Source organism: Grammomys surdaster, unplaced genomic scaffold, assembly GCF_004785775.1.
Source record: "Grammomys surdaster isolate TR1022 unplaced genomic scaffold, NIH_TR_1.0 310, whole genome shotgun sequence".
Classification (NCBI taxonomy): domain Eukaryota; kingdom Metazoa; phylum Chordata; class Mammalia; order Rodentia; family Muridae; genus Grammomys; species Grammomys surdaster.
Window position 1 is genome coordinate 938205 of NW_021604729.1, and position 24383 is coordinate 962587.

The following is a 24383-nucleotide window of genomic DNA, read 5'->3' on the forward strand; positions in this document are numbered from 1 at the left end:
TTCATTAGGCCTTTCTAGGTTCAAGCTGGCTTTAGCTCTGTAGCTCAGGCAGGCCTTGAACTTGCAATCCACATGCTTCCACTTCTGGAATTGTTGGTATTACAGACCTGTGTCACTGGCTTGCTATATATCTCCATCTTAAACCAATCCCTCTCAGTTTCTGTGCTTTAGCTTCTAAGGTGCACCCAAAACCTCAGTGCTTCTTGCCACAGGGCCTTTGCACAGTCTCTTTCCTCTCTTCCCTGCTTCATCCCTTTCTTCCTTCAGTTCAGAGTTCAGGTGCCAGTTCTTCAAAAACACCTTCCTCATCCCTCAGGTTTGAGTCTATCTAATGAGTCTCTAACAGAAGCCTGTGTCCCTATTTGGATTTTAAACATCATAAAACAAGGGCTAGATCTGTTTTGTTGTGTTGTTGTTTGGCTTTGTTCCCTTTCATTATATAGAGCCAGGTTTATCACCTGGCACACAAAAGGTATTCTAAATTATTTAAGAAATTCCCAGTTGAGTCAGTGAAATGACTCAGCAGGCAAAGCCGAATGCTGCCAAGCCTGATGACTTGAACTCTATCCCCAGGTCCCACATGGTAGGAGAGAGCTGACTTCTACAAATCATCATCTGACTTCTATACATATAAGGTGGCACATGCACCTACATACATACACAAAAATTAATTCATTGGTTGATTAAAATGAAGTGACTAGGGGCTGGAAGACTGGCTAAGAGCACTCATTCTTGCAGAGGAGCCCAGTTTGATTCCTGGCACCCACATGGCAGCTTACAATCACCTGTAACTCATTCTATGGGGATGTGACACCCTTTTCTGGACTCCATGGGCAAGAAGCTTACACATGGTGTGCCAGTACACTTGCAGGCAATATGCTCATACACATTTTCAAAAGATAAAAGAATGAAGTGATAGAGGGCTGTAGCTCAGGTCATAGTGCATACCTGGTGTACCAGAGGTCATAGGCTTTGCCTCCAACACAGCATAAATAGGGCACGGTGGCACATGCTTATAATCCCAGGGCTTAGGGACCTGAGTCAGGAGGGTTTCTAGCTGGAGGCCAGCCTGGACTACAGAATGAGACTCTTGTCTAAAACAAACAAACAAACAAACAAACAAAAGTCTACAGATAGGGGAGTCTGATTTGAACCCCAATTTCACAGCAGTAAGAGTCGAGGGTCTCTCTGGGGCTGCTGAGATGAGGAACCTGACCCTTCTCTAGTTACAGAAGTTCGGTGTGGGCAGTAACTCACTGCCCTCCACTTCCATAGGGAGAAGGGCTTTAATGAATGAGACCTGTCTCTCTTGCCAAGTAAAGTGCTACATACTTGATTGTCTCCCTGGCTCTGAAGATCCGTGATGCTAAAAGAAGAGTTCCAGGTGTGCTTCAGGAAACAGATGTTACCCCATAAGGCCCAGGAGCCACCAGGCTCTTCAGCCAACCCTGCTTAGGGTGGGCAGGATGCTTCTCAGGTGGACAGAAATGGCTGGCTAGCCTAATGACAGGAACACACACACACACACACACACACACACACACACACTTGTACTACCAGCCTCAACTGGATGCTTCCCCAGCTTTCCCAGAAGACATGCCCTTGGTTTGTCCTCAGAAGGAAGGGGCTGAGTACTGAGGTCTCCCATCTGTACTGTCCCTGGATTGTCTTAGTCAAATCACCAGCCAGGACCCTATGTATGGAGGTGGAGAAGGTTTAAAAGATTTTAGTTGTTTGCTCTCACACAAGTATCAGTTTGCCACCAAAGGGAATAAAATGGTGGTCAGTGTCCAGAATTTTTTGTTTCAGTGACATGTGTGCAGGAATAGTTTCCAGAAAACCAGAGAGCCCCTACTCCGTAATAGGGCTCTGTGCAGCTTTTCGGGAGGCTCTGGAGATGGGAACCTGGGTTGCATGACCTGCTGCCTGGTCAGTGTCAGGAGTACAGCAGAGCGGTGCCTCCTCCCCTAGTTTGGTGAGTCAACACCTCAGCCTGAGTCTGAGTCTGAGACCATAAAGCTGAGAAGTGCTTGCCGTGTGTGAAGTGTGCTGCTAATAAATCTCACTCAGATCTCATACAAAAATGCAGGAGCACTTATCATCCCCACTTAAGCTGAGGAGCAGAGGCTGAGGTGTCATGCAGCTTGCCCACAGTATCTCTCTGGTTTGTCTGTATCGCTCCTAAAACAACAGGGAGCCATCTCCCATTGGGTGCACCATACTGCTGTTTGGGGCCTGCTGCCTGCATCCTGCCAACTCTCTCTTCTCTGAGGCTACTGCTCAAGACCTCAGTCTCTACTGGGTGCTGCAGCTCCCAGGCGAGGTCCCATTGGACCCCGAGACTCACCCCTTGATCCTTCTGGTAGCTGGTAGCACACAAGATCCCACTTTTTAAATATGGCCTTCATTTCTCCAAACAAAACACAAATACAGCTGGAGAGTGATCTCTTGTTGTGACTGCCAGGAACCATCAGGGAGCTCTGTGCAAGGAGAGACTTTCGGGTCTGTGCCTCGGAAGGGATGCCCCAGACAGGAGAGGGATTGCTAGTGGAGGCGCTTGCACAGGCAAAGGCAAGTACTTGGAGGGTTCAGTGTGTGTTTGGAGAGGGCTGCAGTGTTTATGGAAGAGAACAGAGGGCATCTGATGAATAAGTGATAGCTTGGGGCTTCAAGGGAGAATGGCAGATTATATATGGCATGCTAAAACTGCACTCAATTCTAAAGTGAAACAGTGCTTTTAGGTTCTCATTATTAGGATGAAACAACTGAGATTATTAACTTATAAATACAAGAAAACTGTTTGGGTCACGATTTCAGAGGTTCTGGTTTAGGCTGGGGCAAATCCACTGCTTTGGTCTCTGATGGGGATGTCAGCCAGCTAAGGCAGGAAATGTGTGACAGAGAACTGCTCACCTGGAGGCCAGGAAGCAAAAGTCCAAATCCCCTCCAAGAACATGCTTCCAATGACCTAAGGACCTCTGGTGAGGCTCCACCTCTTAAAGGGCCTTAGCACCTCCTAATAGCACCACTGTGGAGAGAGAACAAGACTTTAATACACTAGCATTTGAGAGACATTTAACATGCAAAATATAGCAATATAGTGTTTTAAAGTTATGATGCTTAATCACAGACTTATAATTCAGTGGTAGAGCACTAGTCTAGCATGCCCCCAAGGCTCTGGGCTCCATCCCCAGCACCATAAAATAAAAGCATGTAAGTTAAAATTATGGTGTTTGGGCCAGGATATGTCATAATGGGTAAAAGTACTTATTGGGAAAGCTTGATCTGAATTCAAGTCCTCAGAGCCTGTGTAAAACTGGGTTCAGTGAGAGTGTATCTGAAGCCTCAGAATGCCTATAGCAAAATGGGAGGTGGAGACTGGAGAGTCCCCTAGAAACTCTCCAGCCAGGAGCCTGGAGTGTGAAGTACTCATGCACAATGAGAAAGACTCTGCCTCAAACAAAGCCAGTGTGAAGGGCTGACACCTGAAGCTGTCACCTGAGGGGTTTGACCTCTACACATATGCTGTGACCCACAGGCATCCTCACATACAAACATACTCGTGGTGATGCCTCAAGCACTCAGTCAGCCAATCAATATTGAAGATAACAATGCATAAAAGTCAGGATGGGCTGAGTTGTGTATAGTGACACCAGAACTTGGCGGCCCCTAGCAGCACATGTCTGCTTCTTGCTTGTGTCATGTGTCATCGAGGGCTGATTGTGGGTTTGGCAAGACATCTTTATTACCCTCACCCTGGTCTTCCCCCAGACAGAGCACTGCATGTGCTCATGTGGGAACATTGCAAGTGTCAGACAGGGATGTTCTAGTGGGTTTAGGCTGTGTTTTGGTCCGTTTTCTGCCGCTCTCATAGAATACCACGGACTAAAGTCAATTAGAAACAGAAGTTGATTTAGTTTACATTTCTGAAGACTGGGAAGCCCAGAGTAAGGTGCAACATCTGGTGATGACCTTTACACTAGCCATCCAGTGAGAGAAGGACAAGTCAGTACCTGCTAGATAGAAAGGGTGTCTGCTCAGGGGTCCCTACCTCTTCGTGTAAAGCCACCCATGCTACCCTCATGGGTCCAACCTCCCTGACATCATCGTACTCCATCGCATCTGCTCCTGTCTGTTAGGTTCCACATTTACTCTGCACCCTTATGCACTTCACCTGGAGTGGCAGACTGTAGCTCCTCCCACAGCACCAGCCAATCAACTACAAGACAGTCTAAGAATGTACTCCCCATCTTATTTCCGGTCCGCTTTGTGCTCAGCGCTTTTTCTGGATCCTCCACTCCACTCTGAGCCATTTCTCCATGATTCCACCATGAAGCCAAGGAGACGGGCTTAGGGAGGGGAGGCCTGGCTTTGAGCTATGAGTCCAGCTCAGATCCCTGGACTCCACCAGACCCTCCCTCCAACCCCTTCCCTGACTGTCTGTCTTGCTGGTGGCTGTAGAGAATCTCCCTTGCTGAGTGCGGTTAAGACTAGATCCTGCTTGCTCTTCCATGCCGCATCTTCCGAGGGAGTCATAAATTTTTAAGTGTTGTGCAGGATCAAGAAACTCACCTGGAGGAGACAATGAGAGAACAGAACAGGCAGAGCTAGAACAGCCATCAAATCAGTGCCGAATCGTTCTTCTAGGAAATGTTCACGGAGGCTGAAGAGGGAAGCAGAGTTAAGCTAGGAGTGCAAAGGAGGAGAGAGCCACTGCCCATCCTGGGAGTCAGTGTCTTTAAGAGGAAGGGAGCTGGGGAGAGATTGCATGTAAGCTAGAAGTCTCATGCCAATTCAGTTCCCACGTGTGTGTGTGTGTGTGTGTGTGTGTGTACACATCTGCAGTTCTATGTGGAAACCAGAGGACAACCATAACTGTCATTGCTTAGACACTGTCCACCATGTTCATTTTTAAATTGTTTTCATGTGTGTGTATTCGTGTTGTGTGCACACATGGGTGTGCACACACGTGTGTGAAGGCCAGGGGTCAATGCCAGGTTTCTTCCTCAGTCACTACCCACTTATGTTTTTTTAGATGGAGTTTCTCTCACTGAACTCGAAACTCACAGATCAGCTAGACTGGCTGGCCTGTGAGCCGCTGGGATCCACCCTCCTCTATTCTCCTTCAGGGCTGGGATTACAGGCATGGGTTGCTGTCTCCAGTCTTCGTGTGTCTTCTGGGAGATAAGCTCAGGTCGTCCTGCTTGCATGGTAAGCACTTTACTGACTGAGCTGTTTGCACAGTGGGCCTTGTGATTTGAGACAGAGCATCTTACTCCCTTGAAATTTGCCCAGTAGACTGGGCTAGCTGTCTAGCAAGCTCTCAGCATCCTCTTATCTCTGTCTTCCAAGTAGTTTTCAGGCACATGTCACTACACCTGGCTTTTTTCTAAATATGTATATATCATGTGAGAGAGAGAGAGAGAGAAAGAGAAAGAGGGAGAGGGAGAGAGAGATTACTTATTGTGTAACAGATTCTTCTGAGATTGAAACATTCCATCCTGCAGGGAAGATCCCTAATCAGGATGATTAAAGGACTCAAAATAGCTTTAGGAACTCCCTAAAACTGACCAGATTCACTAGGCCTCTCTCTGCCAGCTATAAAAGCTGAGAGTTCCTCTCAGACAAGCCAAGCTGCAAACAAGACTCTCAGATGAGCCAAGTTGCAAACAAGACTCTGAGACCAGACCAAGTTCCTGGAAGAAGCAGAAACTAGCCAAGCTGCCTGGAAGAGGTTTAGACCAATGGAGGCACTTGGAAAGGACACTCTTCAACTTGTTGAACTGCCTACCTACAGCCTGTGTACTGTGCTCCAGGTTCCCAGTTTTTATGAGCTGTCACCCATGCTGGGGTGGGCCTTGGTGATTGCAACTGTCTTTGAGTCATTTCTGCTCTTCTATGCAACCCCTCACTCACATGCCTGTAAGTAACCCTAATAAAACTCATTGGCTCACCCAGCTGGACTTTGGTGGTAGATACCTATCTGGGACTTTGGTCTGCCGTGAGCTACCTATCCAGGGTGTGTCCATGCCTTCCCCACCAGAAAAAGTTTGGTTACACACCACCACATGTCTGTGGTACCCTCGGAGGTCAGATGGCATCAGATATTCTTGAACTGGAGTAGAGGTGGTTGTGTACCATCCTGTGAGTACTGGGAACTGAACCTGGGTCCTCTGCAAGAGCAATATACACTGAGCCATCTCTTCAGCCCTCTCCTCCTTTTAAAAAAAATGTGGGTGGGTTCTGGGAATAGACCTGGGGTCTTCATGCTTGCCTTGCAAGCATGCTACTGATTGCTACTGATTGTCCTGTCACCCCAGGCTCTCAAAGCACTTTTGAAAGGTTGGTCCTGTGCTGGCATTCCTGCCTCACTGAGGCTTACTGGTACCAATGCAGAGAAACTAAAGATGGAGCCCTGTCTGCTGGCATCTCTAGACATGACCAGTCTATTGAAACAGTCACACCACCTGCCATTCCTTAGAGTCCATAGAGCGGGCACTATTCAGACTTCGATTCCCTCACTGGCTCTATCCTCTCTCTTTTCCCCAGACCAGAAAGCAGCCACTCCACTGTTCTGAATAGGATAAGTCTCCTTGGCTAGTCTGTGACAGATGCAAAAATGTGTCCCTGAGCCCCCAAAGCTAGGGTTCTTAGAATCTATATTTACTTTCCTTTTGAGTTAAGGTTTCACGTTGCCTACTTGAACTCACTATGTAGCAGAGGCTGACCTTGAACTTCTAAGATCCTCCTGCCTCAACCTCTGGAGTGCTGTGATTACAGGTGTGTGCCCCTGTGTACTGGCATCACCAGTTTTATACAGTGCTGGGGATCGAACTCAGGGCCTCATGAATGCTAAGCAAGTGCTCTAGCAACTGAGCTACATCCACATCCCCCTGCTTCCCATGTTCGATGTTTTTCTTTTGTGAATTGTTTGCCCAGGGCATCTGAGAGTCTGAAAGACAGGAAATGAATTAAGGCCAGTTATAATGGCACACACTTTAAAAAAATATTTATTTTCATTTTATGTACATTAACATTTTGCCAGCATGTACTTCTGTTTGAGAATGTCGGATCCCCTGGAACAGGAGATACAAACAGTTGTGAGCTTCCTTGTAGATGCTGGGTATGAAACCTGGGTCCTCTGGAAGATCAGCCAGTGATTTCAACTGCCAAGCCCTCTCTCCAGCTCCTCACATGCACTTTTAATTCCAGACTTGGGAGGCAGAGGCAGGTGAATCTCCGAGTTCTAGGACAGCCTGGTCTACCAATCAAGTTCCAGGACAGCCAGGACTATACAGAGAAACTGTCTTGAAAAACACTTGAAACCCAACCAAACAACCAGCCTTATAAACAAACAAAAGGATTAAAAAAGCATGTCATCAAAAGTAAGATTCTTAAGAGTTTGGAGAACTCCTGACACAGACCATGAGGTGCTTTTAAAGTGATTAGCAGCATGGCCTTTGGGGCAGTCGTACTTGCTTCTGACAGTGGCTGCTTCCTTTACGAGCTGTGTGACCCCCAAACAATCAGGCAGTCTCTCTGTGCCTCAGTTTTTTCATCCATGAAATAGAGGATCTGATCCTTTCCACTTGCAGGTAGTAAGGTGTAGATGTATTAACATGTAGGGAATGATGAAGATGGTGTCTGGTACCCAGCAAATCCTAAGTCAGTCAGCCTGTGAGGCTCTTGCTTGAATGCTCCTATTGGATGGTACCCTTCCATTAAGCTGGGATCTCTTCTTGAGAGCTCTGCACTCTGAGACCAGCCATCAAAATGCACCAACCAAGGTCAAACCACGCATGCTTGATGGTGTGACATCTTACATGCTCCATTTAACCCTCTTAGGGGGACCTGCAGCCCAGAGCATAAATATCTGAACTGAGTCAGGTCTGGAAAAGGGAAGGATGTTGCCCTCCTGCCTGAGGCAGCCATTACTTTGCAAAGCCATTAAGTTGAACCAAGTGGTGTCAGAGTTCACCGCTGCAGCCCCAGCACTCTGCAGAGTATTACCCGGCAGGAAGAGAATGGATTCTCCCGTTAAAGCTGCATTCCGATCCAAGTCCCACCTCTTCCTGCCTGTGAGACTCCAGTTGGCCTCTCCATTTGTAAAATGAGCTTATTAGCAATAATTTCTAATTGCTGGTAAGGCCGGAGTAAAAACTGATATGGTGCAGCGGGGAGAGAACTGGAAGTGTGATTCAGTTGACAAAGTACTTGCCTAGCATACGTACACAAAGTCCTGGGTTCAAACCCCCAGCACTGTATAAACTGAGTACTATAGCCCATGCCTGTGATCCCAGCACTTGGAAGGTGGAGACTGCAGGGTCACAAATTCAAGGCCATCAATGGCTATGTTGCAAAATAGACCTGAAGCCCTGTCTCAAAAGTCAAAACTAGGAGATGATTCCTAGGTTTCTGCCCAGCATGGTGGTAGCAGTTAATGAATAGTAGCAATTATGGGAAGAAAGTGGGATGATGTGGGTCCTGGATTTTCAACCTAGATTGAAAGGATTGGTTGTTAATGTCTCTGTAGAGGTGGAGACACTTGGTGAGAGGGCCAAGTTACACAATTTGCTACAAGGACCTTCATCCATATAGGCATCCCTTAGGCTTCAGCCCCTCATGAGAACCAGGCCTGTCCAGTTTGTGCGGAAGAGTGGCTGTGTAGGGGTGCATAGGCGAAACAGGCACTAGCCATTGTCCACTCTGCCGACTCATCCAAAGAATCCCAGTTCTATGAACATCCTCATTTGCAGTTGTGCATAACAACCATTAGATGTCGCCACACAACAAAAAAAATAAGGTCTACAGCAACCTGGGGCTCAGCCGTGGCCGCTTTTGTCAGCCCAAGAGTCTCTAAAAGGCCAACTAGAACTTCCCTCCCACATCTCTTCCCCGTACAGGATTCAGCCACATAGAATCGGTTCCAGAACCTAGGCTGAAGACCGCTCACTATCTGCTGTTACCTTCCTGGTGGAGCAACCTCGTCCCCCTTTGCCTGTGCAGATCGCCAGACATGGTCATCAGGCATTTCACTTCCCCAAAGACCTTGATCTTGTGAGTCAGACATGTCATCTCAGCTTGCAGACACAGAAGCAGGCTCGGAGAAGACCTACAGAGGGAATTTTGAGCTCAGTCTCAGAAGAGAACTTTCTTTCAGCCCATCATCAGACCTTGTCTGAGATCCCGTGGAATTCCTGTCTTTAACTGTTTGGCCCAACCCTTTGCCTAGTGACCTGGGAAATGGCTCAATAGGTAAAGCCCTTACCTCACAAGCAGGAGGGCCTGAGTTTGGATACTTAGAAAACTACATATAAAGCTATGTGTGAAGGAATGGACTTTTAATTCCAGCCATGGCAGGATGGGAGACAGAGCCAGGCAGATTCCTAGAAGCTCAGGGACCAGATAGCATGACTTATGTGGTAAAGTTCTAGGCCAATGAGAGACTGGGTCTCAAAAATATGTGGAAAGAGCCTACAATGGTTGATGTTCATTGTCAACTTGACAGGACATAGAATTTACTGGAAGATGGGCTACAGGCTATGCTTATGGGAGGATTATTTTGTTTTGTTTTTTGATGCAAGTTCCCCCCCCCACCCCGTCTTTCTCTGCAGGCCTGACTGTTCTGGAAATAGATATATAGATAGGGCTTCAAACTCACAGAGGTCTCCCTTCCTCTCAGCTCCTGGATCAATTGATGTGGGACGATCTATTAAAATTAAGGATGGGATTATTCCCTGACCAGGGAGGGTAACCTGGACCGTATAAAATGGAGAAAGTTACCTGAACAGTAGAATGTATTCACTTGCTATCTTAGAGGGCATAGGGTTTCCTGTAGCTGGAATTACAGATGACTGTGAGTCACCTGAAATGACATTTTCTTCAAGAGTGGAAAGCGCCTTTAACCACTAAGCCACCTTTCCGGGCTCTGCTGTCTGCTTTCTGCTTGTGCATGCAATGAGTCCAGCTACTTCAGGCTTCTGTTACTTTGAGTTCTCTGCCATGCTGGACTATACTCTTGGACTATTAGCCTGAATAAGCCTTTTGTCCCTTAAGTTGCTCTTTTCAGAGTATTTTGTCTCAGCAACAGGAAAAGAAACTGAGACAGTGCCTTAGTTCATACACTAAGGCTGCTCTCTGATATGCACATGCATGCATACATATATTTACACACACACACACACACACACACACACACACCACCTGTGATGGTTTGAATATGCTTAGCCCAGGAAGTGACACTATTAGGAGGTGTGGCCTTGATGGAGTAGGTGTGTCACTGTGCGCATGGGCTTTAAGACCCTCATCCTAGCTGCCTGGAATCCAGTCTTCTCCTAGCAGCCTTCAGATGAAGATGTAGAACTCTCAGCTCTGCCTGCACCATGCCTGCCTGGACACTGCCATGCTCCTGCCTTGATGGTAATGGACTGAACTTCTGTGCCTGTAAGCCAGCCCCAGTTAAATGTTGTCCTTATAAGGCTTGCCTTGGTCATGGTGTCTGTTCACAGCAGTAAAACCCTAACTAAGACAGCACCTCTCTCTAGAGTTTTCTCCTAATCTAGTATATGGCCTTTATTTACTGGTGCTTTGCTAAGTGGTTCATGGCAGCTGTCATTGTCTTCATTTTCCAGGAGGGGCTGTTAAGAGACACATGCCCTGTACCAAGTCTCCTAGGTACTCTGTAGCAGAGCCAGAGCTTGTGTCTTCAGAATCTGAGCTGAAGTAGAGGCTGTGACCTCTACTCCAGGGGTGCCTAGAAGAACACAGCTCTCTGCCTTTGCCCTTTGCCCTGAGTGGGCCCCACCAGTGGCAGTCTTAATCTTCCCATGTTTCATGTATGGAGTACCCATGAGCCTCTTTGTTGGCAAGCTGGAGGCAAGGCTGAATGCATTCAGTCCTCTGGCGTGGTAGCCCCTGACCAGGACCAGAGTCATGGCTTTGGAGGGGAAGAATCCAGTGGGTCTCAGTTTGTCCTGAAGCCCCCCTAGATGATTATAACTTCTGAATCTGGAGTATAATGTGCTCATGATCCCTGGTGCTAGTAGGAATAGTGTGGATATAGTAGGATTTATTTATGTGCCTGGCTTATATATGCGCATATATCCTAGGCAGTGCAGCCTCTTTCCCTCAGTGTTCCTTTTCTTCATAGGCCACTTGTTCCAGAAGAGAAGTTCACATACTCATGACAGCTAAAGGCTTGAAATCTACAGGATGACTGTTAAACCCTGTTGTGTGAAAAATTATTTAGCTGGGCGGTGGTAGTACATGCCTTTAATTCCAACACTTGGGAGGCAGAGGCAAGCCAGCCTGGGCTATAGAGCAAGTTCTACAGCTAGGGCCGCACAGAGCAATCCTGTCTTAAAAAAAACAAAGCAAAACATTATTTAAGGTTCTCATTTGGGACACTGTACTGGCTATTTGTAAGTAGCCATGATGGTGGAATTGGCAGATACTGAGCCGAGTTCCTTTCCATCCCTGGAGATCCAACTGTCACAATGTTTACAAGACTGAAAACCAACTTGAGGCTTTCATGCTGTTAACTGAAGTCTCTGTAGAGCTGGCCAGGAACATTTAGACCACAGCTTGCAAGTAAGTACCAATGCTACCAGTGCTGCTGCCCCTTCCTTTCAGCAGGTGTTGAACCGTTACTTTCTGTCAGAAGTCACACACTTGGTTAAGATGAGAAGCGATGGAGTAAAGAGGAAAGACACCTCATCAGAGTCAACAGGCCTGCTTGGAGCCTCGATTTTAACCACTGCTGTGGTTATTGGCCATTTACCAAGAGCCCCAAGCTCATGGGGGAGTTTGGGAAATTGTAAGAGATCATGTGTGTAAAAGGGCTTAGCACAGATTTAGCTGGAGCAGAGCATAGTAAACATTAATTTACCAAGAGGCATAAGAGTGGGATCAGAATCCAACCGCCTGGAGTCTCAACTGTTTTGTTTCTTTTGGAGGAGGGCAGTGTTTTGTTTCATTTTGGGTTTTTTTTTTTTTTTGAGTTCTCTGGCCAGTCCAGTGGGTTGCCTCTTGTTCCCCAGCGAAGAGAAGATAATAATAGCCACCTGGAAGAGCCACTAGGAGGATGGGGATAAACGCTGTAAAGTATCCACCGTGAGAAGTGGATACTTTGTAAATGGGAGAGATTGTCCAGGACTATCTTTTATTTCACATCAGTTAGGTAAGCAACTCTTTGTGGTCTTGTGCAGGTAGTGTGGGCCAGAGCCATGGAGGCAGGGGCAAATTTGTGCTATGCCTGGCCTTCCCTTCCTGGACAGGTCAGCCCCTCAGTGGGCCATGGCTTGAGAAGGACTTCAGAGGCTTGGGACGCTGTTGCTAGGTGCTGGTTGCTAAGCAACACTCTGTTTCTTCTAGCTTGGCCGTCTCCACCTCAGGAGGGCCAGCTTCTCTTGAGCAGCTCCAGCCTCTTGTGGCCTCTGCGGACCTCAGAGCTAGCTACAGAGGGTAGGTGAGGGTGGGGCTTACTGTCTAGGGCCCCAGAAGAGCACAGTCAACTTCCAGAGGGAGGTGGGTGGGGAAAAGAACTGAGAAAGAGATAGGGGTGGGGCTGGGCATGTCTTGCAGGAGAGAAATCTCAGGCAGGCGGTCATCTGGTCATGTACTCTCTAAGAAGCACATACAGGAGGTCAGACCAGAGGACTAGGAGTCAGATACCCTGTCTGAATGTCCGCTCTGTCCCTTGTTAAGAGCTTCAGTTCATTTCTTGGCATCAAAGTTTCTTGGCTCTAAGGTGCGGGTGTTGGAAAGCTGGTAAGGGACATGCCAGTGTGAGAGCTGAGGATGGGTTTTTTGTTTGATTTGGGATGCAGTCTCCAGAAACGGGAACAGGGGCCTATGAGAATGACTCATGTCTATGAGGGGAGGCTGACTGTCACTGCTGGGGTTGAAGCCTCGGATCAGGATTCATGAGGATCTCCTGGGTTTCTTCTCAGGCCCGTGGGGCCCTGCCCCAAAGCATCATGATGGGGAAACTCCCTCTTGGGGTTGTCTCTCCTTATGTGAAGATGAGTTCAGGAGGATGTTCTGACCCTCTGAAGTTTTATGCCACCAGCTACTGCACAGCCTATGGTGAGGACTCCTCTATGTGGGTGCTCTCTTCAGGACCCTGGGTGGGAAGAGGGACCAGGAGAGGCACACCCTCTAGGTCAATCCTAGCAGAGAATGACCTGCCATACAGAGTGGCTCTATTTCCTGAATCCAAGGGCTCACACTATCAAGCTGGCCTTGTCTGACTGTCCCCTTCCTTAGTCCTATCACTGCAGTGTGTCTGCCACATGGTTTCTGTGACCCCATGCCATTGGCTCTGTTTTCTGGCACCCTAGTCCTCCAAGGGCCAGGCCTACACAGCTCCCATCACCTGGGTTGTTAGGTGTTCCCCTGGCTTAGTGTTCCCTAGGCCCTGATGAGTGCTGGCTCTTTTTGGGAAGCCACTTCTCACCATTCTGATGACCTTTGGTCCTGTTTCCTTCTTGCCCCTTGGCAGGTCGAGAGGAGTTCAAACCCCGTATGGGGAACCATGTAGGCACAGGCTACAAATCCAACTATCGGCCTCTGGTCTCCTACCAACCACACCTGGACACTCTGGACAATCCTGCCATAGGGTACAATTTCCATTACTCCATGTCTCCCTCCTCTGCCCTGCTGTATCTTAAATAGTAGAGATGTAATTGCCCCAGGCTCCAAAGCAAGTCTAAATGGCTCTGGGTATGCTGCCCAGTTTTGGCCCCAGGGCCAAGAAAGACTCTTGAAACATCTGGGAGAGGGATGGGAGAGATGGAAGCTTCTGGGAATAAGTAATGCAGCCCTCAGTCCCAGAATAAAGAAGGTGGCCCTGTAGGTCCCATCTCTTGCTTCCTCCCACCCCTTAGGGAACAAATCCGAGACACTTCCAAGTCTGTGACCAGTCAGAGCTACGCTCCCCTAGAAGTGCCTGATGGCAAGCAACCCTTGCCCTGGAATCTGCACCAGACAAACTCTGGCTATGGGCGAGAGAAGCTGAATACTGGACCACTGTCCAAGGAGGTCAGTGCTGGGCCCATGCTGGAAAGGAGTGAGGCTCCAGAATGTGTGCAGGAAGACAGGGAGGGTGGGTTCCTTCTAGCAAGAGGGAATAGCATCTCCACAAAGAGATGTTATTCCCATTGCACAGAGGTGAGAAGACATAGCATGGAAGAACCAAAGTGTAGGGTGAGGGGCCAGGCCCCACTGTGGTCCTATCTTCATCCCCACTATCCTCACTGTCATGCCCCTCTCCCTGTCTCCCTGCAGCCCTGTCTCCATCCTCACCCCCACTCTATCCTCACAAATACCAGGATCCTAGTCATACATTCAAACCCTTTGCCACCACCTTCACTGCCTTGAGGTCACTGTCACAATCACCCTGACCTCTTCACCTCTTCATTTCTGTCATCATTCTTACCACCATTCAAATCACCACCATGATCATGAGGACATTAGCTGTTCATCCAAGCAATCTACTCTAAATACGTTTTTAAGTCTGGAGGGAGTGTGCTCAGTGGGTAACGCTCTGGCTGAACATTCCTGAGGCTCTGAGTTCCATCCTCCAGTGCTTCACAAACATAGTGGTCTATGCCTGTATTCCCAGCACTGGGGAGAGGGAGGCAGCAAGATAAAAAGTTCAAAGTTATCCTTAGCTACGCATCAAGTTTAAGGCCAGCCTGGGCCACATGAGATCATATCTCAATTTAAATAATGACAATGATGATAGCAGGAGATATGGTTCAGAGGTTAAGGGTGTTTGCTGCTCTTCCAGAGGATGCAAGTTCAGTTCCTGAACTCCAGATCCTGGGCATCTGATGCCCTCATCTGGGCTTTGTAAGCATCTATCTACATATGGCATATACAAGTTCAGACAACTAAAATACTAACAAATCTTCTTTTTCTCTCTTTCTTTCTCTCTCTCTCTCTCTCTCTCTCTCCTTCCCTCCTCCTTCTCTATTCCTTTTTCTTTGAGACAGGGTTTCTCTGTGTAGTCCTGTCTGTCCATGAAGTAGCTATACAGCTATGTAGACTAGGCTGGTCTCGAACTCACAGAGGTCTGCCTGCTTCTGTTTCTAACTGCTGGGATTAAAGGTGTGTGCCAGCACAGCCTGGCTAATAAATCTTTTTAAATGAAAAATAAAATTAAAAACTGTGGAAGGGGTGAGAGCAGAGGGAAAGACAGCACAAGAGAAGGAGGGATGGAGAAGAAGCCCAAAGGCTGGGAAAGAAGTTAACATGGAAACACTGGCCAAGGTTCAAGAGACTACTATTCCTTTAGCCACAGCTACCTAAGGGATGTGTGTTCCAAACAGTGTCAGCTATGAGTTCAAAGGCCCTGGGGCAGGAGTTTCTGATCGAGGGGCCCAGCAAGGGTTAAGTGCTTGCAGCAGTCTGAGGACCCAGAGTTCCCAAGGACTGCTGTCAAGGTATGAGAGTCATTGTGAGCAAGGTGTTGCAAGCTGTGGTACAGGAGGGGCCCCGCAGATGTCCCTATAACAGCCACACGGACTGCCTCGAAGGTGCGTTGTAGGCATGGAGGATGGAATGTGACTGGTGCTCTCTCGCTCACCTGCCAGGATGATCCCATGTTTTCTTTCCTCCAGGTCAGGAAGGTCCACTTCGACACCCAGGACCACGGACCTCAGACAATCACCGGATTGGAGCCCAAGGAGGTTCCCCTGATTCACCAGCAGCAGGGCAAGGGCTCTACAGAGTGGGAGAACTCTCATTATGTGAGTGGATATCTGCTAGGGCTGAGGAGGGGGCACACCCACCTCCTTCTCCTGCAGAGGTTGAGCCTGTGATTGCTTTCTCAGGGGGCTACTGTGCATAGACTCAGGCCCTGAAACAATGCAAAGAGAAAGGCATTTTTTCTTTCTTTCCTTCCTTCCTTCCTTCCTCCCTCCCTCCCTCCCTTCCTTTCTTTCTTTCTAAAGATTTTATTTTATTATTTATATGAGTACACTCCAGCTGTCTTCAGGCACTCCAGAAGAGGTCATCGGATCCCATTACAGATGGTTGTGAGCCACCATGTGATTGCTGGGTATTGAACTCGGGACCTCTGGAAGAGCAGTAGGTGCTCTTAATCGCTGAGCCATCTCTCCGAGCAAGGCATTTCCAATATGATAATTCTCAAACTGCATCAAAGTGGCCACCACACCCTGCCCTGTCCCATGACCAAGCTGATATTTTTTTTCTTCTATTAGTTTACCTCCTTCATTGTGAACCCTCACTTTTGTCTGGGTCCCTCAGGTTCATTTCCAGGAACTCAGTGTGCTGTGTGATTTGGAATTATCATGGAGGCATTTGGAGAGACTGCCATGCCTCATCAGGCATCTAGGATGCCTGTTGGGGTGCTCTACTAGTCTCCTCCTCCCAGGCCCACTGGGTTTTCACACATCCAAAGGGCTACCGCCACCACACAGAATGCTTGTGTTCCACCCTGGCCCACTGTGTTCCTATTGTTCTGCCTTGTACGTTCCAGGGCCCACGTTTCATGACTTCTGAGTACAATTCCAAGTATATCAAGGAGTCTCCAAACCACACAGGTAGGCCCTCCCAATTTCACCTTCCTTCTCCAGCCCCTAGGAGACTCCAGGGTTGGAGCTGGTACAGTTCTCAGAAATTACCATGGGGAGAAAGGAGAATTGACAATTGGGTGGCTTGAGGGAGCCGTGTCCCCGGGATGATTTCAGTGCTCTATCCTGCTGTTGTAGCAGGGTCACTTGGGTCTGAGCGCAGCTACTCCTGCCTTCAGTCCCTATCCTTCCTTCTGCTTTCCTTGCCTGGCCCTTGGAGTCCATTCCTCTCTCGTGGGACACTGAAGTCGTCCCACGAAGCACAGAGGGCTGTGGCTTTTGCAGATCTTTTGCTTAAGAAGACAATTGGTTCCAAAGAAGAGACTGGTTTCACTGAAGAGTCTACCAAGAATCCCATTGTCTTCCAGCCGCCCTCACAGGCATTTCCTGGGGACCCTGTAAGTGTGGGCTCAAGACCATTAAAATTCTCAAGACTGGGGAGCAGGGGTGTGGGGTTCTGTAGTTACTTTTAAAGCTTTGAACACAAAGCCCTTCAGTCAAGTATGGAATGAAAGAGCGAGAGAACACCACTGCTGTGCCTAAGAGTCCTACATTATAGATGACAATATTGAGGTCCAAGTAGGTGAAGGGCCAAGGCCAAGGATGCTCAAGGCTCAGATGGGAACCTTCCCTGTTGGTTCCCATTCTGGACCAGGGATTTGTCATTCCACCCAAACTCTACCTATTCCTCCGTTACCCCAGTCACATCTGTCAGTATAGAACCCTTCTGCATACTTGACACAGTGGAGGCTGGAATCATTGGGTGTGGGAGCCATTGAGGGGAAAGGCAGGATAGGCTGATTTTCCACTGTGCATCCCTCTCCAGGTCCTCCATCCAGGACGGAGTATCACCAAGTCAGACTACCTCCCTATAAGTCACCCTCAAGTAAGTTGTGTTCTGCTGGGGGGGCAGGGCCACCTATGGGGACGGTTGTACATGATTTGGAATTGTGAAGGAGTGGTACCCACAACTTCTTTGCTCCCTTCAGGGAAGTGACTTCCTCCCTGTGTTGTCCAGAGGCTCTGATCGGGACACTGGATACAGCCGAGTGAATGAAAGGGCCTTGAACCCCAGAGTGAGTGGCAGAGGCCCAGCAGGGAAGAAGGAGAAGAGGCAGAGATAGATGAAGGGTGTTGCAGATGGAGCATAAAGCTGGGGGCTGGGATGGAGCCCTGTGCTTTGAAGCATGGAATACTTTGTCGAGGGGTGGGAGGGCCTCTCTCCATCCTTTTTCCATCATATGACCTCAGCCATCCTCACAGTCTCTTGACTTGTGTCTCTGCTCCTTACAGATGCCCACTCCAAGCTCACAGCCTGCCAGCATGAGCCACAGGGCCTACCAGCCTCCCCAGCGGATGCAACAGACAAATGTTGCCCTGCTTGGCAGGGAGTCTGTGGGGAACAAGGTAAGGCTGCTGCATCCGTCCCAGTCCCTAACTATGCTCCTGAGTCCTGACCTTTCATTCCCCTGTCCTCATCTTGTGCAGGAGCCCACAGGGTTCACCCTTAACAACCCCAGCTACGTTCGGAGTTCCTATGAACAGGACAGAGATCAACGGTACCTGACCACCTACAACCAAGGGTGAGGCTCCCTTCCTGGCTGAAAGCTGAGACCCATTTAACTGACTGAAAATTGAGACAGAGCAAGTAATGAGGATACAAGCTGTGGGAGGAAAACCTCCCACCGAACTCTTCCAGACACAGACCGTCAGCTGAGCATCATGTGCTGCCCCTTCACTGGGAGAATGGACTTCAGGGGGCGTGTGGAAGTTGCATGGAAGGGAAAGCAGTCAGTGATGGGGTGTTATGAGGCCAGCTGTCCTGTGGCAGAAACGATAGACACCAGTGTAAGGCACACAGCTCTGATCTGACTCAGCCTGAGGGTGAGAGAGTCAGGACAGTCACACCCCAGGCCCATTGGTCACTGGTTAAAAAGCTGTCCCCAAGGTGACATTAAGGTTCATGGGGGTTCCTTGCTCAGGAGTAACAGATTCTGGCAACTCAAAGGGAGCCCTCACAGGACAGGCAGAGCAGGGCCAGGCTGGTGAGCTTGGGAAGGGTAGATGAATGCAGAGCTCTGCAGCAGCAGAACCATCAGTTTTAAAGGTACTGCATCCATCACATGCCAGGTGGGCTCAGTGCTCCCTCAGCAGGTTAAGCTATGGGCGGTGTCTGAGGCCTGGAGGAGGGCTTCTGGAGGGAGGTAGCCAAGAGCCACAGAGACAGCTTCTGAAACCAGGGCTGGGTGGGAAGGGCACACAGGAGCAGCAGAAAGGAAGTGTAATACCTTTGTTTTTGTTTTCTCTTTATTTTGAGACAGTTTTGCTGGCCTGGAACTTTCTCTGTAGATTAGACTGGCCTAGAGCTTGTGGCAAAAGCTCCTTCCGTCTCTACCTCCCAAGTGCTGAGATTACATGTGCATTAGCCCACTCCAATAGGAAGTGGGTTTGGGGTGAGGGGGACAGAATCCTAGAACTGGAAAGCCAGACTCCCTCCCAGCACACCTCTGATCTGTCCATACACGCACACTGCCTCCAATCCTGAGTATCCCACCTTCCCCTGGCTTGTCAGGCTTCCCTCCTCCTACCCCAGTTCTAAGGCATTCCTGCTTTTTCACTTAATCCTGCTTGACTGAGGGCAGACACTGACCTAGGCCCCGGAGGACAAGTCTTGGGATCACATCGGGGTGTGGAGAGAGGGAGAGGAGGAGCAGGAGAGCAGGGACCAGGGTGTTGATGTAAGAAGGTAGTATTGGAGTCAAGACTTCAGAGTGTGTAGCTGTGGATCAGCCAACCATAGAGGTATCAGCTGAAAAAACCTTGGTGGCTTCTGGGCCACACTCTTTGGGCTTAGCTTGGGAACACAGTAACTGCTCTCTTTCTACAAGGGTAATGGAGGAGCACCCTGGGTATTGGCAGACAAAATCTCTCTCTCCTTTAAGTGACTACTCCCCTTTTGAGGTCCCAGTAGGCCCTCCTCAAACCATAGGCTTTCTGCAGGTCACACACCCTGCCTCCATTACCTGTCAGGAATTCCTGCAGGTATCAGACACCCTGCTTCTTGCTGGAGATCCTGAAGCCCCCAGGGGTTGTAATTACTGATTTCCAAATGAACCTATAGGCATCCTGTCATTCTGTCTTCATAAGCCAGGGTGGGGCCCAGTCTTACTCATTTTGTGTCTCAGAACCTGGCCTAAGGCTTACTTCTTTAAGTGGGTGGAAGGGAAATCCGAGGCTTAGAGGAGGCCTCTGATATAATAGAGCAGGGCTCTTTTCTGGGTGCTGGCAGGGCCACAGGTGGGAACACCACAGATCCTGTCCTTTGCTCGCCACACCATCTCAGCTTTGGAGTGGTGTAGAGGCACTCATCTCCAGGAACAGGGCAGGCTTCCTGCGTGAGTGTCCTAGGTAGACAGGGGCTCAGGTGTTACGGGCAGAGGAGAGGTGAGGAGACTGGAGAGCTCCGAGGCCCGAGCTTATTGGTGGTGAAGGGAGGGATGAGCTTCAGAAAGGGATGAGCTGTAGCTAAGGGCCTTTGTACCATACTAGGTACTTTGAGAACATCCCCAAGGGACTGGATCGAGAAGGCTGGACTCGAGGTGGCATCCAGCCCCAGAAAGCAGGAGCCTACGCCCTCAGTGAGCCAGTTACCCACATGGACTCTACCCCAAATCCCACGGAGACCCTGAGGCACCTGCACCCCCATGTGGGAAGGTAACATGCTCCCTCAGCTCTGCCCCTGCCACCCCACCCTCACTTTGCAGCCCTCCTACCTGGCCAGATTCGTTCCCTCAGCCTTATCCTTCCAGTGCATGCCTTACCTCCACCATGGTGACAGGGGCTGTGGGGAATGGATTTAAAGATGAATGAGCTGTGAGCCCATCCCTCCTGCGACTCCTGTTCAGTTCTTCAAAACCTCCACTTGGACAGTAAAAGCTCCAGTTGGCAGACAGAGAATGTCTGTGGCTTCGTTGTCCTTGTCTGGGCCTGGCTAGCTCTTGAGATCTAGGGGAAAGAGGTAGAGGAAAGAGATCCAGGCCTGGTCACCCCAGCTTCCTTTCTTCCTGCAGAACCTTGACTTCAGTTGACCCCTTCTATCGAGACACGCCTCATAGCAGCCGCTACCCAGCTTCCAGCTGAGTCTGAGGGGTAAGAGGCCAGGATGCCCTCCTGCATCCATTCCTTTCCCAAGCCCTGGGTTAAGTAAGGCTTGAGGGATGGGAGTCAGGAGGCCTTTTGTTTCTGCTGAAGAGTGTTCAGAGCCACCCCAGGACTCTCCCTCAGATCTTATCTTTGTCTCTTCCTCCCAGGTTTGCCACTATGGGACAAACTCCTTCCCTTATGCGCCCCGAGATTCCCTCGGTTACTTTACTAAGGAAATAAAGAACACTGAACCAGCCCGGTATTCAGTCCCTGTTGGGCAGGGTGGTGCTTGGGGGAAGGGTGGAGCTAGAGTGTGTCTAGGTAGAGGGTTCAGGGCCAGAACTCAGAGCAGCCGAGTCACAGCGGCTCAGCCGACAAGATCTGTCACACTGCTTCCTGCCCTGTTGATATATGCCTCTCAACTTCTGCTGTCTGGGATAGTACTCGGTTAGGTCAGGCTGGAGGCTTGGTACAAATGGGAGCATGGATTAAAGCAGGACTTTTGGGTCCCACTGATAGCCTCAAAAGAGAGAGGTCTATAGGGATAGGCCAGGAAGAATGCCAGAGACTTGGGGGAGTGGGTTCTGTGAGAGATGGAGGGCCAGGTCTGTGAGAGATGGGGGGCGGGGGCCTGTGAGAGACGGGGGGCGGGGTCTGTGAGTGATAAGCCTGCTAGACACCAGCACAGGGTGGAGGGCTGATGACAAGGCTGGCTTTCCCTCCACCCAAGCAACCAGAGGAAGACAACATCTTTTGTGAGAACGAGAACAAGTTGTCTGTTAGAGGGATACCCCACTGAGCACAGTGCCCAGCGAGCAAATGTGTGGGAAGATGGGGCAGCTGGGCACTGCTGCTTCTCATCTGCAAGGCAAAATGTAGCCTGGCTCTCAGCACCTGCTGTCACTCAGCCAGGTATTTGTTCAGTGTGCAACTGTGCAGCTGTATATGTGGCTCTATTAGCAACAGCCTCTTATTTTATACCTCAAGAGCCTAGATCCTAATGAAGCATGTGAGTTGCTAGGGGTCCTAGAGGGCAGACAGATGGAAGACCTGAACTTGGGGATGTTCCCTCAAAGTTCAGCCTGGTGATGAAGTTATAACAAGACATTGTTTGGACCCAGGCCTGCCTGTGGGTTACTGACTCATACCTAGTGCTGGAGGCCGTAGACCAGCAGGTCCTCATGCACAGCTATCTGCTACCCCTGTGTCCATTTGTACTTCTCAGTTGGCATCCATGTTGCAGTTTTGCTGGCTCTGGAGTGCAGTCGTACCTGGTAAAGTCCTATGTAGCAGGCCTGGGGGCTGTCCACAGCCTGGCAGGGGCTCCATGTGGGCTGTGGGAGGCTCCAGCTGGTCCCAGGATTGGAGGAGGGGAGTCAGGGACACAGAGTCTCTGGGCTCTAAACCCAGTCAGACAGAGGGCCCAGTGACAGCCTCACAGGCTGTGCGTGGGGACCTGCTGGTCCATGGCCTCCAACACTAGGGGTGAGTCACCAAACCAGAAACGGACCTGAATCCCAAAAATGTCGTGTTATAACTTCATAGTAGGCTGAGGGCATCCACACAATTACTAGTCCTTCCATGCTAACAAACACACACACACATACACACACACAAGGGGGGTGGAGATAGCACAAAACAAAATTATGTGAAAGCAGTTAAAAAGGACACAGAGCCCTGAAGACACCCATACACCATACATAAACACAGGGAACACTTATGCCAACAAAATATAACCTCAGTTACATACTTGGGCACAATGGCACATATTTGGGGAGCACTACAGAAGCAGAAACAGGAGGATCAGGAATTTAAAAACCATCCTCAGTGACATGGGCCAGCCTGGACTACGTGAGACTTTGTTTCAAGAAAACTTAAGAAAGAAAGAAAGGAAGAAAGAAAGAAAGAAAGAAAGAAAGAAGGAGAAAAAGAAAAAAGAGAGAAAGAGAAAGAAGGAGGAAGGAAGGAAGGAAGCAAGCAAGCAATAACATGAGCACATCTGGAACACAAGAAGAACATGTACACAATACATAGATGCTCACATGAACATCTAAGAAACTCATACATGCAGGCACATGCACACGTAGACACAGGGATGACACATGAAAATAGTTGTATAAGGGTGCATAAGGGTCGGGGAGATGGCTCAGTTGGTAACGTGTGTGTTTTGTAAGCATGAAAACTTGAGTTTGGATCGCCAATACCCATGGACAAAAGCTGGGCGTGGTAGCATATGTCTTTGATCTTAGTTCTGGGAAAGGAGAGATAGGAGATCTCTGGAGCTCCTGGAGATAGTCTGGCTGAATTCATGGGCTTCTAAATCACTGAACAATGACTCTACCTTAAAAAAATAAGTTGGAAAACAATTGAAGAAGACAATCAAGGTAAAACTCTCTAGTACACACACACCACACATATACACACACACCACACACACACACCATACCACACATACACCACGTGCACACACACCACACATATACACACACACACCACACACACACACCACACACCACACATACACCACGTGCATACACACCACACATATACACACACAGAGCACACACACCACACACATATACCACACATATATACACACATACCACACATATAAACACACACACACCACACACATACCATACATATACACACACACCACACACACACACACCACACACCACACATACACCACGTGCACACACACCACACATATACACACACAGAGCACACATACCACACACACATACCACACATATATACACACATACCACACATATAAACACACATACACCACACACATACCATACATATACACACACACACCACACACACACACACAGACATATACACAAATGGATGTGTATATAACAACTTGCATAGCAAACACACACACACACACACACACACGCACACCACACAGCACATCACATGCACATACCCATACACAGACCCACACACAAAAGGATGTATATACAGGGACACATGTACACGTCCACATACATGCACACACCCACATACGTTCACCAACCCCAACTCCATTTCTTGAATGTTTCCCCATGAGACTCACTTCACAGCTCATGTTTCCCGCTTGTCCTATCTCTCTACCTGGCCCAACAGGGGACCTGGCGTCTGTGTCACAGACACTGGAGTCTGATAACACACTTTCTCTATTGTGTCTCCTTATTTTCAGACCATGTGAGGGGCACCCAATGATTCTTGAGCAGGGACTGGAGACTCTGCCCCTGAGGAGAGGGGAGGAAGTTCTGTTTGCTCCTTGGATTTCTGTTCCTACTTACAACAGGGGCTACACCTGCCTCTGGGTAGATGATCCATTGGTCCTAGTTTGGATCCTCTGTCACAGCCCAAGGAAGAGTGTGAGGACAAGATAGCCTAGGGCCCTGGGAGCAGGAAGGGTGCCTAGAAAGGTCAAGGCTGAGCCATGGTGATGGTTGGAGGGTCTTTGCTTGGTAGGCTGGAGAAGTCTCAGGTCACACAGCCATAAGAGATGGGAGTTAAGCTTGTTGGTAAGGGTAGAGTTGAGACCTTTCAGTAGCAGCTATGGCCCAGAGGGAAGCCTCAACCCCAAGCCAAGTTTGCTTCCTTGGAGACTTTTGCAGTGGGCCTAAAGGGAGCCGAAGTATA

The 24383-nt window shown here is 49.1% G+C and overlaps 1 protein-coding gene across 1 annotated transcript; it reads left to right on the plus strand.

The window, feature by feature from the left end:
* Window positions 1-12361: 12361 nt before the first annotated feature.
* Ppp1r32 (protein phosphatase 1 regulatory subunit 32) lies at window positions 12362-20996 on the plus strand. Its single transcript, XM_028777554.1, has 14 exons — window positions 12362-12462; window positions 12951-13086; window positions 13502-13619; window positions 13887-14040; window positions 15624-15752; window positions 16505-16568; window positions 16884-16996; window positions 17425-17484; window positions 17588-17674; window positions 17892-18005; window positions 18087-18181; window positions 20148-20312; window positions 20669-20747; window positions 20909-20996. The coding sequence occupies exons 2-13, from the start codon at window positions 12978-12980 to the stop codon at window positions 20736-20738; spliced, it is 1278 nt and encodes a 425-aa protein (XP_028633387.1). The 5' UTR covers window positions 12362-12462; window positions 12951-12977; the 3' UTR covers window positions 20739-20747; window positions 20909-20996.
* The last annotated feature ends 3387 nt before the right edge of the window (window positions 20997-24383 follow it).